Source organism: Scleropages formosus, chromosome 14 (assembly GCF_900964775.1).
Source record: "Scleropages formosus chromosome 14, fSclFor1.1, whole genome shotgun sequence".
NCBI classification, from domain to species: domain Eukaryota; kingdom Metazoa; phylum Chordata; class Actinopteri; order Osteoglossiformes; family Osteoglossidae; genus Scleropages; species Scleropages formosus.
In genome coordinates, this window is record NC_041819.1 from 1,825,667 (window position 1) to 1,841,937 (window position 16,271).

Below are 16,271 nucleotides of genomic sequence, written 5' to 3' on the forward strand. Positions count from 1 at the left end.
GTTCAGAAAGTGTGTGTGTGTGTGTGTGTGTGTGTATTACGAAATTGTTGTACAGTTTTAGAAAAAACCTTGTTCAGCAGACACTTTTCCCCAAAGCAACTTCTAATGAACTCCAGGTAGTGTTATTATCAGCCCACACACCTTATTCAGCAAGGTGATCTCAAGAAAAAAGGTAATTTATCCATACATCAATGGAACACACTCTCTCTCTCTGTCACTCAGACACTCTGGGTGAACATGAGCAGCATATCTTTGGGAGGAAATTCACATAGACATGGGGAGAACATGCACACTTGCTACAGACTGAATGGGGATTGAACTTATTTCCTCTCACACGACTCAGCTGCTGTGAGACACCAGTGCTACTCACTTGCCACCTTGCCCCCCATGCAGAAATATTACAAACAGAAGTCAGACTGAAAACTGTGACCTTTGGGTCTAAAGACAACAGCTCTAACCACTACACTACCAGCTGTCCCCAAAGTAAGGACACATCTGGGGCATTCACAAGACAAAAAGTACCAGGAGTGGGGTTTAAACCCACAAGGTGACATGTCCCTTGGGTTTTAAAACCAACACCTTAACCACCCAGCCACCCCTGGCCCATCCTGGCCTACCCTGGCCTGTATAACTTTTATCTGAGTGCAACATGGTAGAATTAAGCAAAGCATCTTTTTGGTCTTACCATAGATTATTATGAACTTTGTGTTCTTATTATGTTGAGTTGCTGCTTACTGTACATTGCTTTCTAGCAGGCAGCGAGGCACACTTCTGTTTTTTGGAGTAAGAAATGTAGATTTTCCTCTGGAATGTGAATCAAGTGTAAGAACTTGTAAGAGGATTTGTCTGAGTTATGTCTGGAGGAAAATTCACTGCATTCCCTACTGATAACATGGGAAAATGTGAATTATGTGAAATATGAAATGGCTCCGCAAGCCTCTATTGCTCCATTACATCCGCTCTATATCTGTATTAAATTTATAGATGGAAATCAGATTTCTCTCATTGCTGAAGGGACAGTCTGAATAGAAAGTAAATGAAAATAATGCCAATGATAACCAGTGTTCAGAGGCATCATCACTCACACAAATTTCTGAAAATGGAAAAAAAATTGTTTTATTTTCTTGGTAGTCAACAAATGGTAATCACAAAAATTAAAACTGTTTATTGTTTATTAACAGTTTATTGTCTTTTCACATAGAAGAGATTTGGGACACATTTCGGTATATGAAAAATGAAAAATCATGTTTCTTAACTGTCCCACTGAAGAGTGTTTATAGTAATGTAGGTGTTTTAGTAAAAAAAATTGGTTTCTTGAAGATCTTGCAAATGCTTCTTTGGCTTTAGTGATACTTACTGCCCTAATATTCCTCTCCCTCCTCATTTTCTTCAAATGAGTCAATGCCCACCTCTTCGTAGTCTTTCTCCAGGGCAGCCATATCCTCTCTGGCTTCAGAGAACTCTCCCTCCTCCATGCCCTCTCCCACGTACCAGTGGACGAAGGCCCTCTTGGCATACATCAGGTCAAACTTGTGGTCAAGGCGAGCCCAAGCCTCAGCGATGGCAGTGGTGTTGCTCAGCATGCACACGGCCCTCTGGACCTTGGCCAGATCTCCTCCAGGCACTGCAGTGGGTGGCTGGTAGTTGATGCCCACCTTGAAGCCAGTGGGACACCAGTCTACAAATTGAATACTCCTCTTGGTCTTGATAGATGCAATGGCCACATTGACATCTTTGGGAACCACATCTCCACGGTACAGCAGGCAGCAGGCCATGTACTTGCCATGGCGAGGATCACACTTGACCATCTGATTGGCTGGCTCAAAGCAGGCATTGGTAATGTCAGCCACAGACAGCTGCTCGTGGTAGGCCTTCTCAGCAGAGATCACTGGGGCATAGGTGGCCAGGGGGAAGTGGATACGGGGGTAAGGCACCAAGTTGGTCTGGAACTCCGTCAGGTCCACATTCAGGGCTCCATCGAAGCGCAGTGAGGCTGTGATGGAGGAGACTATTTGACTAATAAGCCTGTTGAGGTTGGTGTAGGTTGGACGCTCAATGTCCAGGTTCCTGCGGCAGATGTCATAGATGGCCTCATTATCCACCATGAAAGCACAGTCGGAGTGCTCCAGGGTGGTGTGAGTGGTGAGGATGGAGTTGTAGGGCTCAACCACTGCAGTGGATACCTGGGGAGCTGGATAGATGGCAAACTCCAGCTTGGACTTCTTGCCAAAGTCCACAGAGAGTCGTTCCATCAGTAATGAGGTGAAGCCAGACCCAGTTCCTCCACCAAAGCTGTGGAAAACCAGGAAACCTTGCAGCCCAGTACACTGGTCAGTCTGAAGAAAACAGTCAGTGCTGGTTATCATCAGTAATTAATAAATTCAATAATTACTTAGAAAGCCTTAATTTTCTGCTTCTGCAACCTTGGATGTCAGATTAGTGGTTTAGTTGTCCTACAAGACACTTTGCAGTGGTAATCTCGAGTAAGATACTGCTAAAGTAAACTGCTAAGTAAACTGCTAAAGTAAATAATACTTCTGCATAAACCAATTTAGCAGCAAGTTACTATGGATAAGAGCCTCAACTACTGAGGAATAAAAAAACACAAACATCTGTCTGTTACTTTTATGGATAATTAGCTGGAACACAAGAGCAATCCTCCTGTTGTAAAACACCATGATATTGCTTGACATGATTGAGTAACCTGTTCCATTCAGCTTGGACACACATTCTAGCTGAGTCTGTAACTATACCAGTAGCTGACAATGTAGTGGTTAGACCTGTTAGTCTTGGATCCAAAGGTTGCTGGTTCACATCTTGCCTGCTGCTATAGTACCCTTAGGCAAGGTGCTTTCCATGAATTACTCTGCTATGTAAGTACTTGGTTTGTGGGTACTTTAACATTATAAGTTTCTTTTAAGAAAAGCATGAGCTAAATGAATAAACAAAGATGATCATACCAGTTTACGGATACGGTCCAGGACTGAGTCAATGACCTCCTTGCCAATGGTGTAGTGGCCACGAGCGTAGTTGTTGGCAGCGTCTTCTTTGCCTGAGATGAGCTGCTCAGGATGGAACAACTGGCGGTAGCTGCCACTACGTACCTCATCTGAAAATGAGAAATTCCACATTTTAGGTAAAAAACATAACCTGGAGTAACAAGCGAAAAACTCGGAGCCCAGGTTAACTAATTATAATCCCAAACTGTATGTTACCTGCTGCAAAACACTATGAAACACAGTGATGCATCTGTAATAATTTCGGAAGCCATCTTGTACGAGTTGGATTTTTTAATGATCGCTCAGAATGCTTTCAAAACCAAACAATAGGCAACCAGTGGCATCCTATGGTGCAAAGTCTGTTTTTTTAAAATGCTTCTGTGTTTCACTGTGACAACAATCCCCAAATACACAGCTGAAGGTACTCAAGAGTGATTTCATGAACATCAAGATAAAGTCAGGGCTATCCATAGCCCCCACCAATACCAGATATAATTATCATTGAACCTTCATGAGTTCTGGAGCAAAAACTACAGAGCAGATATTCACCTCCTAACATGTCTGTTAACCTTTTTGAAGAACCTTAACATATCCCACTATACACAGCTCAGGAGTTTCTGACAACTTTGCAAGAATACAAGCTCTTCTGTAGACAAAGGGCCGTGGCACTCCATGTTACTTACTTGAGATTCATGTATTATTTAATTTACTCCATTTACTTCAACCAGATCTACCCCTTCTTTTTCTACCAAATGAATGAGATAAAAAAACTTATGGACTTACCAATGACAGTGGGCTCCAGGTCAACAAAGATGGCTCGGGGCACATACTTCCCCGTGCCAGTTTCACTGAAGAAGGTGGTGAAGGAGTCATCATGCCGCTTATCCTGCTTCTGGGTGGGCATTAGGCCATCTGGCTGGATCCCATGCTCCAAGCAGTACAGCTCCCAGCAGGCGTTGCCCATCTGGACACCAGCTTGGCCAACATGGACTGAGATACACTCACGCTGAGTACATTCGAGAGAGGAGGGATTATGTCATCAATTAATGTAATACGGGGATATGTTTTCTTCGGATGGCAAAAGTATTTGGGATATGGCCTTGTGCTGACATGGATCCAAAAGGATGCTCTGGTTGTAACATGACGAAAATTAGTTAATCTAGACCTTGCAAAACTCCAGTTAAAGCCAGCAGTTCAGATTGGTTAAACTGCAGATTTCCTGAGTATAAATGATATTTTTTTTCCTTGATATATGCTGTTGGCAGACCTTACGATTGTGATACAAGATACGATTGTGAAACTTGACAACTTGATCTCTGGTTTTGGTACCATAGTGACACTTAACTGATTCTTCAAACAAGATGTCTTTTTGAGTCAAGTTTGTTGAACTCACTAGCAGGCCATAATTGCAAGAACACAGGACCAGAACATGGTCCTGGAAAAAGGCAAACTAAAATACAGACATGTAATACAGACTTAAATTTCAGAAATATAATGTTGTTATGCAAACCGCTGCAGGAGACAGGAGGTAGGACCCAAATGCGGGATCGTTTGTTCGTTCATCCAAAGGGCAAAACAAAAGACATGTTCAAAGACAGGTGTGGGTCAAAGAAATGAGGAGCTATTTCATTCTGAGGGATGTCTGAGATCGGGGTTGTAGTCCAAAGCAATGGTCAAAAACGAGGAAGTCAAGACTTGTGGGTGAGGATTTAGGACTGGGCCGCCGAGGCAGGGAAAACAGGCAAGGGTCGTAGAAGCAGGTTGAGAACACAGATCGGAAGTTGTCTCATAGAGATTCTGCAACCTGGGAGCAGTGGTGTGGTTTCCTTTATACTCGCCCATGCTGATTTCTGCCAGGTGCATTCAACTGTGGTGCCATTGAGGGCATGACAAATGTCTTTCTCTCCATCAAACACCTTCTTACTATAAAGCAGAAGTGATAGACAATAGGGCTATGGCAATCAGAGGTTTGTTAAGAGTAACAAGCTGCGGTAAATATGTACAAATAGGCAGGAAGGGCATGTGTGTAACTAATGTAACTAGCTGCCTTTGAAGAGGGGAATGTCTGTTGGCAGATTCCCTCCCCCTAACATGCTACAGTCTTCCACTGACAGAGCCCAGCCAGGACCACTCAGCTGATCCTGGATCCACTTCATTCCGAAAGGAAACGAAATCATAGATGACCAGCGAGGCTCCTCAGTGGTGAACCACCTGATATTTAAGTGGATGCAAGCAATTGTGTCCTTTATGGGGTGCAGCCAAGAGAATGGTGTGATCAGTAGACGTAGAATTCCCATCCCAAGAGTTACTTCTTATCCCTACTTACAGCCACAGGACCAGAAGAACCCTGCCGTGAGATCCCCATACCTCTCAGTGCAATCTATTACTGCCGGATCTAAAAACCTACCAAGTGATCCTTAGAACCACCAAAAAGGGAAGACAAAGCCAACCACAGCCACCATTCTTTGCATGGAGAAATCAGTCTTGAAGGTCAGCTATTTGCATACCACCCTATTAACATTTCAAACCTTGTCCCATGTCACAATAACACAATGTCCCCAGCAGAACTAGGCTTTGCCAAACCATGGATTACTGGCAACTGGAATCCAGCAAAGCCTAGCGTCATCCTTGTTAGGTCCTAATCTGGATGCAATTTGTATATAACTGTCCAGAAGAGCTACATCTGTTGGAATCCTCATCTGAGAAGGCACATCCCAGTGCCATCGACGAGCAGTCTTTTTCATATGCCCCAGCTCTCCACAATCACAGCACTTTGAACGCTTCTTTTTGGGGTCCACAAGTGGGAAGACATATCCCACTGACACCTCTGGGTTCTGGTCCTCAGCTGGGGAGATGGATCCCAGTGCCACCTATGGGTAATCCTTTATCCAATGCCCCAGCTCACCACAACACCAGCAATTTGATCACTGCCTTTTGGCTGGCTGGTGCCAAAGCTTCCCCAGCGAGCAAGAGAGTTACACGGAGAGTCCACTGTGATTCCAGTCATTGGCAGGCCCAAGCAGTGCAGTCAAAGATGTCCAGGAAAGTCTCGGGTCATCTTCGGGTGACATCTTCACTATCTGTGCAAGAGGATGTAGTGTAGGGCCTCTGCGATTGTTGCCAATAATGCTTCCTGTGTAGCCAGCAGTTCTCTTATTGCATGCTGGTCCTCGGCTTGCCTTGCTTCTTCTTGCTACTGCGAAGCTTGTTTTTGCTTCTGTGGTGCAGTGATTTGGCTAAGGAGGTGGAGTACAGACCTATCGTCTATAGTTACAAAGTCAGTCCCGATCCTGGGTTTTGGCACCACTGGTAACACTTCCCTGATTCTTCACACGAGATGACACTTGGGCTTGGCTTTCATGAACTCAATAGCAAGCTTTATTTGCAAGAAACCAGGACCAACACAGAGTGCAGGAGAAAAGTAAAATACATGAGCCAACACACAGTAGAAACTCAAACATCGGAACTGCACTCTCACGTCCCTCTACATGTCAGTAAGCACATCGCCATTGAGAAGCAGGGGTTTAAACAGGTAACCGGGGTAGGGTGAGTAGATGCTAGTTAACAGTAACTACATGCATGCAGGGTGGGCACGTGTGCGCTCCATCTTTGCATTTATTCATTTAGCTGATGCACACGTACACGTGCTGTCCAAAACCGCTTGTCCCAAGCAGGGTTGCGGGGAGCCGGAGCCTAACTCGGCAACACAGGGTGCAAGGCTGGAGGGGGAGGAGACACACCCAGGACAGGACGCCAATCCGTCACAGGGCACCCCAAGCAGGACTCAAACCCCAGACCTGCCAGAGAGCAGAACCCAGCAAAACCCACTGCGCTTTTTAAACTGGAATTCTATGACATGTCCACTACCTGACAGCACAGGTAACAGTACAGCTGAGCAAAGGTAGGACTCATACGATGAGGTGCAAAAGCAAAGAGGATGTAGAAAAGAGAGATGAAGCGAAAAGTATCCTCAACTGTCAGCAAAGGCCAAAGGAATGATATTTGCATGTATGTGTCTTCTCTCAACGGCCAACAAAGAAGCACACATACACACACACACACACACTCATGTTACGGGTTTTTCTGCTCACATTCAACGTGCCAGAAACAGGTTATGAACTATTATGAGCAAAGCTCTGTTTTAAAGAGACACTGAAGGACAGGAAAAAGACAGAGCTTAGCTTCTTGTAAAACACCCTTTCTGGATCTAATCTGAAATTAAATGTATTGTTGGTGGTTGGCAAGTGGGGTGTGGTGGCGCAGTGGGTTTGGCCAGGTCCTGCTCTCTAGTGGTCTGGGGTTCGAGTGCTGCTTGGGGTCCCTTGCAATGGACTGGTGTCCCATCCTGGGTGTGTCCCCTCCCCTTCCAGCCTTGTGCCCTGTATTGTCCGGTTAGGCTCCGATTTGCCCCGACCCCACTTCGGATAAGTGGTTTCAGTCAATGTGTTTGTGGTCGACTGTACTTATATTTGCGTGGTGCTTTGCTCTGTCTCTGTCTGCTGTGATTCCCTGATATTACCTCTTGCAGTCTCCAGGCAAATGATTTGCATTTTCTCCCAGAGTGACAGGGAGTGGATGACGAATTCCATACAGGGGCCCAGACAAGTTTGGTGGAAGGTGTGTGGAGTGACACACCCTAGCTGAAAATTCTTAGAATGAGGCTCAAAAGAGGGTGAGAAAACAGGTGAAGGAAGGAGGGCAGCCCACAAAACAAAAACACCCTTCACTATTTCTAAATTCTCTTGTCTCGTAACAAGTTGCTTTATTTTGTTCTTCCTTTGGTGTCAGTTAAGCTTAAATTGCATGATAGTGAAAAGCAGTGACGCTAAAGCCTTTTTTAAACCTCGGTGTTACTTTGTTTTGTAGGTAAATGATGTCAGTGTTATTTAATCTGTCATGGTTCTGGTCAGTCTTGAGTTCACTCATGACACAAGCCCGCTCTGGAGCACCCAACCCCAGCCTACCCCAGCCCACCCCAAGGCACCGCTGTAGTTCTTTCCAGAACTTCTACTGGAAATAGCACCCAGCCCCCAGACAGCCGTTCTAATTCAATGTCCACTAGTGACTGTGACCCAAAACGGTGCCCACGTGTCCCTCGGGGGGGGGGGTCCTTTTTGTGTTAGACCCTCTCTCCCAGTGACTAGGGCTCCTATTTTTATAGAGCACACTAAGAGCCCAATGGGATGGCTGGGAGCATGCGGGGGAGGGGGACATTAGACACATTATCTAATTTAGGCACAGGAGCCAGGTCAACAGACCACTTTCCTGTTTTTGTGCCCGGTGTTTACAAATGCAGGACTGTAGACCAGAAAGGCCTGAAAATAAATACAACTCAAAAATGTTCTCTTTGCAAAAGAACAAACAAAGCAAACACTGGAGACAAGACAGCGATCTGGAGGCATATAAAGGCACAGAGCGGTGACTGAACGGCAACTACTTGTTCGTTGGGTAATAAAACAAATATTGGGTAATGATTAACATCAGCGGGCGTTCGGAGAGATTTTATGGAATATGTTCACAGTCGGCTGTTGGTTCCAGTCCCAGTGGGGGGTGTTAGGAACATATTTCATCTGTACAGATGGCGGGTGGTTGGTTTTACCCAATAATCCATGCTTCACTTCCCTCCAGTTCACCTGTTTACATCTGGCACGGTGATTAGAAAATATGCACATGTGACAGGTACAGGCAGGCACAGAAAAGACCCGGAGGTGAAATATGGGCGGTTTTTGATTATAAAGATTATACAACAGGTTCAGCTTACAGCCTGCATTGCAAGGAGTTACTGCGAAACAAACACGAAAAAGGGAATCAGACGTACTGGCACCAGCATGTAACTTTTCCAACCTTGTGATCATTTGCATTATTTATAGTACACACACACACACACACACACACACATTTTCTGAACCGCTTGTCCCATACGGGGTCGCGGGGAACTGGAGCCTACCCGGCAACACAGGGTGTAAGGCCAGAGGGGGAGGGGACACACCCAGGATGGGACGCCAGTCCGCCGCAAGGTTTACGTGCTGTATGTCACCTTCAGCTCGTTCCTACCGTTTCAACTCAATCTTTTATTCTAATACACTGTTTCTACAAGAGGATCGTTCCTATCCATGGTGCGTAAATACAGTATATCATCCCATGTGAACAAATCTTAATAAATGCACAGTTCAAATATTTACAAATGCTTACATATTTAGTTACTCAGAGTCATAGTGCCGTGCTTCTACGTGCAACAAAAAAGGTCAGCTCACCATTTTAGCTCTGCTCCGCTGTTCTTTTTTCTTCAATACCTTTAAAAAAATATTGTAAAGTCTGCAAGTCCTCACAGCGTGCCGTCAAGGTGGTGTCTGTGAGGGGACCTCCCAGTTCCTGACAGGTGTTGTTCTCTAATATAGCGCAGCCCTGAAGGAGGGGGCGCTGTCCAGAGTACTGCCCCAGTCACATGCTGATGGAGAGCATGGGAGGATCTACCGCTGCTTTTTCACCTTCTCTCTTGCATTGGCCACCTTAAAGCAAAAATGCATTACAAACTTCGTACGAAGAAAGAAGCTGTGCATCTATATGGAATAATGTAGATATTTAGGAGCAGATGTAGTGGATCTGAACCCAGGTCTGCGGCCTCGACTTGCCCACCCACAGTGTTTGTTTAAAGAACTTGTAGATCGGGAGTGTCACATCACTGTCACCAACCGTCTCCCGAAGCTGGAGAAACAAGCTGGGGTCTGTGTTCCGTACTTTTTTCTCTTTCAGAACACACCGTGTTAATGTGACCGGAAATAATTTATATACGACAGATTTGCAGAAAACAGGTTCTGCAGTTTGCCCTGTGGCTGTTCATGACGTCAGAAACATTCGCCTTCCTTAACCGAAGTGATTAAAGAGGTGGTTTTAATTTCTGCGACTGAAGCAGGATCTACAAGAAAACAGTTTGAAAGCACAAAGGAAACAGTGAGGTATTTCACACTACATCAATTCATTCAGCTGACACTTTTCTCCAAAGCAACTTACAAGTAACCACCCATTTTTACAGGTGAGTAGTTTTTGTGTTCCCTCCCCCCCACTAGAGCAACTCGGAGTACTACACGAGAAGTGGGAATCAAACCTGCAACCTTTGCATCCAAAAGAAAAAGCTCTAACAACTACCAACAATTTTACTCATGTGTTTTAAGAGAAGACCTTTATCTGTACATCACATTGTTTCTCATACCAAACACACATTGTCTGAACCACTCGTCCCCTATGGACCTCTTCTTCTCTCTGCGACCCGCAGGGAGCCGGAGCCTAACCCAGGGAGAAAAAGGACACACCCAGGAGAGGACGCTAGGCTGTTGCAAGGCACCCCAAGCAGGACTTGAACTCCAGACCCACCAGAGAGCACAACCCAGCACAACCCAGCCCATCCCACTGCACCACCGCTCCCCCTCCTACTGAACATTTTGTCTTAACTGCTGGTATTTTTAAAAGTCGGGCCCTCATGAAGAATTTCACACATATAGATTACACCTTCTGCGTAAATGCTTGCTATATTTTTATGTATATGAACATTGGTGAGGCTGTACATTGCTTTATATAGTGGTGAATCTCTTCAGGTATAAAACATCTCAGGTTTGATTCTGATCTTCGGCCATATTGTCTTGGACACTCGGGTGAAGAGAGGGGCTGAGCTGTCAACTGATCACCACCTGGTGGTGAGTTGGATTCGATGGCGGGGGAAAAAGCTGGACAGACCTGGCAGGCCCAAATGCATAGTGAGGGTCTGTTGGGAACGTTTGGCAGAGGCCCCTGTCAGAGAGGTCTTCAACTCCCACTTCCGACAGAGCTTCAACCAGGTCCCGAGGGAGACTGGGGACATTGAGTCCGAATGGACTATGTTCCACACCTCCATTGTCGGGGCGGCGGTTCAGAGCTGCGGCCATAAAGTCTCTGGTGCCTGTCGCGGCGGCAATCCCTGAACACGGTGCTGGACACCGGAGGTAAGGGATGCCGTCAAGCTGAAGAAGGAGTTCTATCGGGCCTGGCTGGCTCATAGGACTCCTGAAGCAGCTGACGAGTACCGGCGGGCCAGACGGAGCGCGGCTCTGGCAGTCGCCGCGGCAAAAACTCGGGCCTGGGGGGAGTTCGGTGAGGCCATGGAGGAAGACTTTCGGTCGGCCTCAGAGAGATTCTGGCAAACCGTCCGGCAACTCAGAGGGGGGAAGCAGTGTTCCGCCAACACTGTTTACAGTGGAAGTGGTGCGCTGCTGACCTCAATTGAGGATGTCCTCGAGCGGTGGAAGGAGTACTTTGAGGATCTCCTTAATCCCTCCGACACGCCTTCCGTAGAGGAAGCTGAGGCTGGGGACTTGGAGGGGGACTCGTCCATTACCCTGGCTGAAGTTGCTGAGGTAGTCAAAAAACTCCTCGGTGGCAAGGCTCCGGGGGTGGATGAGATCCGCCCCGAGTTTCTCAAGTCTCTGGATGTTGTGGGGCTGTCTTGGCTGACACGCCTCTGCAGCATCGCGTGGAGTTCGGGGACGGTGCCTCTGGACGGGTAGACCGCGGTGATTTTAAGAAGGGGGACCAGAGATTGTGTTCCAACTACAGGGGGATCACACTCCTTAGCCTCCCTGGGAAAGTCTATGCCAGGGTACTGGAAAGGAGAATCCGACCGATAGTCGAACCTCGGATTCAGGAGGAGCAATGCGGTTTTCGCCCTGGCCGTGGAACACTGGACCAGCTCTACACCCTCACTAGGGTGTTGGAGGGTTCATGGGAGTTTGCCCAACCAGTCCATCTGTGTTTTGTGGACCTGGAGAAGGCATTCGACTGTGTCCCTCGTGGCATCCTGTGGGGGGTACTTCGGGATTATGGGGTTCAGGGCTCGTTGCTACGGGCTGTTCGTTCCCTGTATGACCGGAGCAGGAGCTTGGTTCGCATTGCCGGCAGTAAGTCAGACCTGTTCCCGGTGCATGTTGGACTCCGCCAGGGCTGCCCTTTGTCACCGATTCTGTTCATTATCTTTATGGACAGAATTTCTAGGCGCAGCCAGGGAACGGAGGGTGTCTGTTTTGGTGGCCGCAGGATTTCGTCTCTGCTTTTTGCGGACAATGTGGTCCTGTTGGCTTCATCGAATCAAGACTTACAGCGTGCACTGGAGAGGTTTGCAGCCGAGTGCGAAGCGGCGGGGATGAGAATCAGCACCTCCAAATCCGAGACCATGGTCCTCAGTCGGAAAAAGGTGGATTGCCCCCTCCGGGTTAGGGGGTAGCTCCTCCCTCAAGTGGAGGAGTTTAAGTATCTCGAGGTCTTGTTCACGAGTGAGGGAAAAATGGAGCGGCAGGTTGACAGACGGATCGGTGCGGCGTCCGCAGTAATGCAGTCATTGTACCGGTCTGTTGTGGTGAAGAAGGAGCTGAGTCGTAAGGCGAAGCTCTCAATTTACCGGTCGATCTACGTTCCTACCCTCACCTATGGTCATGAACTCTGGATCATGACCGAAGAATGAGATCGCGGATACAAGCGGCAGAAATGAGTTTCCTCCGCAGGGTGGCTGGGCGCACCCTTAGAGATAGGGTGAGGAGCTCATTCACCCAGGAGGAGCTCGGAGTAGAGCCGCTGCTCCTCCGCATCGAGAGGAGCCAGTTGAGGTGGCTCGGGCATCTGTTCCGGATGCCTCCTGGACGCCTCCCTGGGGAGGTGTTCCGGGCATGTCCCACTGGGAGGAGGCCTCGGGGCAGACCCAGGACACGTTGGAGAGACTACATCTCCCGGCTGGCCTGGGAACGCCTTGGGGTTCCCCTAGAGGAGCTGGAGGAGGTTTGCGAGGAGAGGGAAGTCTGGGGGGCTCTGCTTAGACTACTGCCCCCGCGACCCGGTCCCGAATAAGCGGAGGAAGATGGATGGATGGATGGAGGTTTGATCCTTCAGTGAAGTTTCACCAAGACCAATCATAATTAGTAAAAATACACTGTCTTCACAATTACAAATTCTTATTAAAGTGTGTAAAATATATTTTAATGATGTCCCTCAAAAGCAAGACTGAAAAACACACACATAAGCCACCTGTCCCAAGCAGGGTCACGGCAAACCAGAGCCTTACCCGGCAACATGGGGTGCAGGGGACACACCCAGGACGGGACGCCAGTCCATCGCAAGGCAACTCAAGCAGGACTCGAACCCCAGAGCCACCAGAAAGCAGGACTTGGTCAAACCCGTTGTGTCACCGCGCTCCCCCCTACCGGAAAAACCCATCATGGTAATTATTTGTCCTGGTGTAATGTTGTGGGAATAACATTTCTATTCTCAAAGGATGTCAGTAAACAGCACTGCATCACCCTCATGGATCAGCTGATTATATCAACTCTCCTGGTCTCAGGACAATTATAATTCAATGAATAAACAAGTGCAAAGGTCAGTGTTCTCTATTTTTTTCTTACATTTGGTCACCTGAATGTACTGATGGTGTTTAAATGAGAATCAGAGACCAAATGCCCGACTGTATTAAATAAGAATAAAATTTATAAGGGATGTACTTCATTTATGGCACAGATTGCACTGTTGTGTACTGTGGTCAAAGCTAAGCAAAATAACGGTACAATGTTTTTTACAGTAGCTGTGAACACAGCGAAGAACACCTTCGTGGGAAATGGAGCAAAGAGGTTGGGACCATTTTTAGGCACTCTTTAATTCTGAGGCATCGATCGCATAACCCCCGAGGAGTGGTGTGAAGACAGGAAATGTTGTACAGGTCGTATTTCCCAGGTGTTTACAACTGGTGCGCTAGTGTCACATGGGTGAAACTACACGAGCCGCTCTTCAAACCTCCTCAGCTAAGGACATTTTTAAACCAGCTGCAGACGTTGTCGTGTTTCTCTGAAACTGATATTTGTGCGTCACCTCCTGCTGCCGTGGTGACACAGCTGTAATATGAGAACTGTCGTCCCTCCTGACTAAAGTGTAAACAGTGACAGTGCCGGGAAGCCGAGTGCTCCGGCAGCAGGTGTACATTAACCCTTATCACTTCTTGAACTTTGATTTAATTTTTGTGTTTTACTTATGCAGCTGTCGCTTGCTGTGTGCTTTACTTGTGTAGTGTTGAAATCGAGAGTCTGGCTCAGACTGCGATGTGGGTCAATCTCAGTCTCACCATTCCCACCCCCCAAAAGCAGGCATCAGTACTGAGCAGCTGCTCATCAGTGGCATAAGAGCAGATGCCAGACAGCTGGGAGCATAGTGGTTAGTGTTGCTGCCTTTAGACCCAAAGGTTTCAGGTTTGAATCCCTGCTTACATGTAAAGAACAATACTTACTCTAAATTACCCAGCTGTTTAAATGGTTAGCTGTAAGTTGCTTTGGAGACAAGTGACAGCTAAATGAATGTAACTGCACTGCTAGTGTGCAATCTTAATGATTATTAATTTATTCAAAGTTATCTGGGTAACTTTACTTCCAGGCAGCTGATAGTACAATAGTTAGAAGCAATGCTTTTGGAGCCAAAGGTCACAGGTGGTTTGAATTTCCCTCTGGCTGTAGTAGCCTTGAGCAAGGTACTTACCGTAAATTGCTCCAGTAAAAATTACCCAGCTGTTTGAATGGGTAAATAATTGTAGCTACATTTAACAGTGGAAGTTGCTTTGGAGAAAAGTGTCAGTTAAATATGTAAATGATCCCCTCACCCACACTACAGCCATTGCCCCCCACCCCAGATGAACAAATCACTAAAACTTAAGATATTATGACTACATAAATAACATTTGGTATCAAACATTTTACAGCCCAGGTTGTGTCATTGACTTTTATTGACTTTCAGAGGTTACACTGAGTGACCTTCTGCTCCGTCCTGCTGGTGACATCAGTCCTAATCAGGCAACCAAAATACACAAAGTACCTCTGTCTGTACCATTTTATTTTTCCTTCATTGCCACGTTGACATTTTCAGTTATCAACCCATGTATACATCAAGGAATTTTTTACTGGAACAATTGGCTGAGAACTTTAGTAAAAGGTACTATAGCAGTGCAGCTGGCAGCATTCAGGTTACAAATCCACTTATCATAACGTACACTAGTCTACTTGCTGTGTGGCTTCATAAACCAGTTACATTTTATTTTCAGTTCCCCTTAAATTCATGAATACTGTATTTTAAAAGATGCACAACATTTCCAGAGATTATCCTTTTACCATGCACTCTTATTTATAAAATCACTAGGTTAGGTGTGTACTTCGGAGGAGTTAATCATAACATATACTGTAATTGTTCAGTGTAAATATTTAACCCACTATTTCCGGTTCTAAAAGCGTCACTTGACAGCTGTGACCCGGAAGTAGTGGCGTCTGTACGTTCTCTAACGTGCCAAAATAGCCAACAGCGCCACTTAGCGGTGAAGTCGTTTGTCGCAGCCAGGATAACAAATGTATTTACTTTTGAATCTGTGAAAAATTAGATAAGAAAACACAGACCTTTAAAAATCGAGTGCTTTCTTCCCCACACAATTCACCTCTGTCGTTTAATTATATCTCACTGATAATTGCTAGAGAATATATTAAGAAGACATTTTATGATTTCTGGTGCATGAATTATTTCTGCTACCCTCGGTAGCCACCAGATGGCAGCATAACTCCAAAACGCACTTATGAGTTGCGCAGTTTTTCACATGCGCTCTTCCGTTTAGAATGCCCAGGATATGAATTGTCGAAAGTAAGGACTTCACACTTTTTTTATTGCCTTTTTTTTTCCACTTATATATTTTCTAACATCTTCGTCTGAAGCAAATAGCGATCCAGTCCCAACTGTTTTTGTAATCTGAGGAGGCAGTGTCTATAAGGAGTTAACACTACTTTTATTTTATTTTTACTTTTTTATTTCCAGATGAATGAATTGCACGATGAGGAATAATAAGAACAGAGAATTATTTGATGCGATTTTGTTTGTATTTGGGAAACAAAATGTAAACTGCAGTCTTTTGTCATTCACTCCTATCCATATGGCCTCCAGTGTACAGAAAGACCAACCTGTGTGTATAGTCACATCTAACCAGACATTCCACAAAAGTTCCTCAGTTTAAATAATCAAAGCCGGCTTCAATGAGACGTTACACTAACTAAATGTTCTTTTATTGTCGCTTTATAGTGGTTCTTTTGGCGAGGGGAGCTACAATTTGTGTGTAAATTGTTGGCACAAGTCATTCTGCGCAAACACTCCTCCTTCGGGTCGCTGTGCTGTTGCCATGGATACGGCGAATAACAAGCTCCACTTTCTTAGAAAATTGAAATAAGGTCAGTACCAGCAGGA

The 16,271-nt window shown here is 46.0% G+C and overlaps 1 protein-coding gene across 1 annotated transcript; it reads right to left on the bottom strand.

Annotated features, from left to right (window-relative positions):
* Positions 1 to 1,133: 1,133 nt before the first annotated feature.
* LOC108918420 (tubulin alpha chain-like) lies at positions 1,134 to 9,445 on the bottom strand. The gene is made up of 4 exons (XM_018725614.2): positions 9,254 to 9,445; positions 3,783 to 4,005; positions 2,961 to 3,109; positions 1,134 to 2,336 (listed from the first exon to the last, which is right to left on the bottom strand). The coding sequence occupies exons 1-4, from the start codon at positions 9,254 to 9,256 to the stop codon at positions 1,362 to 1,364; spliced, it is 1,350 nt and encodes a 449-aa protein (XP_018581130.2). The 5' UTR covers positions 9,257 to 9,445; the 3' UTR covers positions 1,134 to 1,361.
* Between the last annotated feature and the right edge of the window lie 6,826 nt (positions 9,446 to 16,271).

Coding starts and splice junctions, on each gene's coding strand:
- LOC108918420 (XM_018725614.2), bottom strand. Junction 3,110..3,782: donor CCTGGAGCCCACTGTCATTG/GTAAGTCCATAA, acceptor TCTCATTTTCAG/ATGAGGTACGTAGTGGCAGC. Junction 2,337..2,960: donor TGGACCGTATCCGTAAACTG/GTATGATCATCT, acceptor TGTTTTCTTCAG/ACTGACCAGTGTACTGGGCT.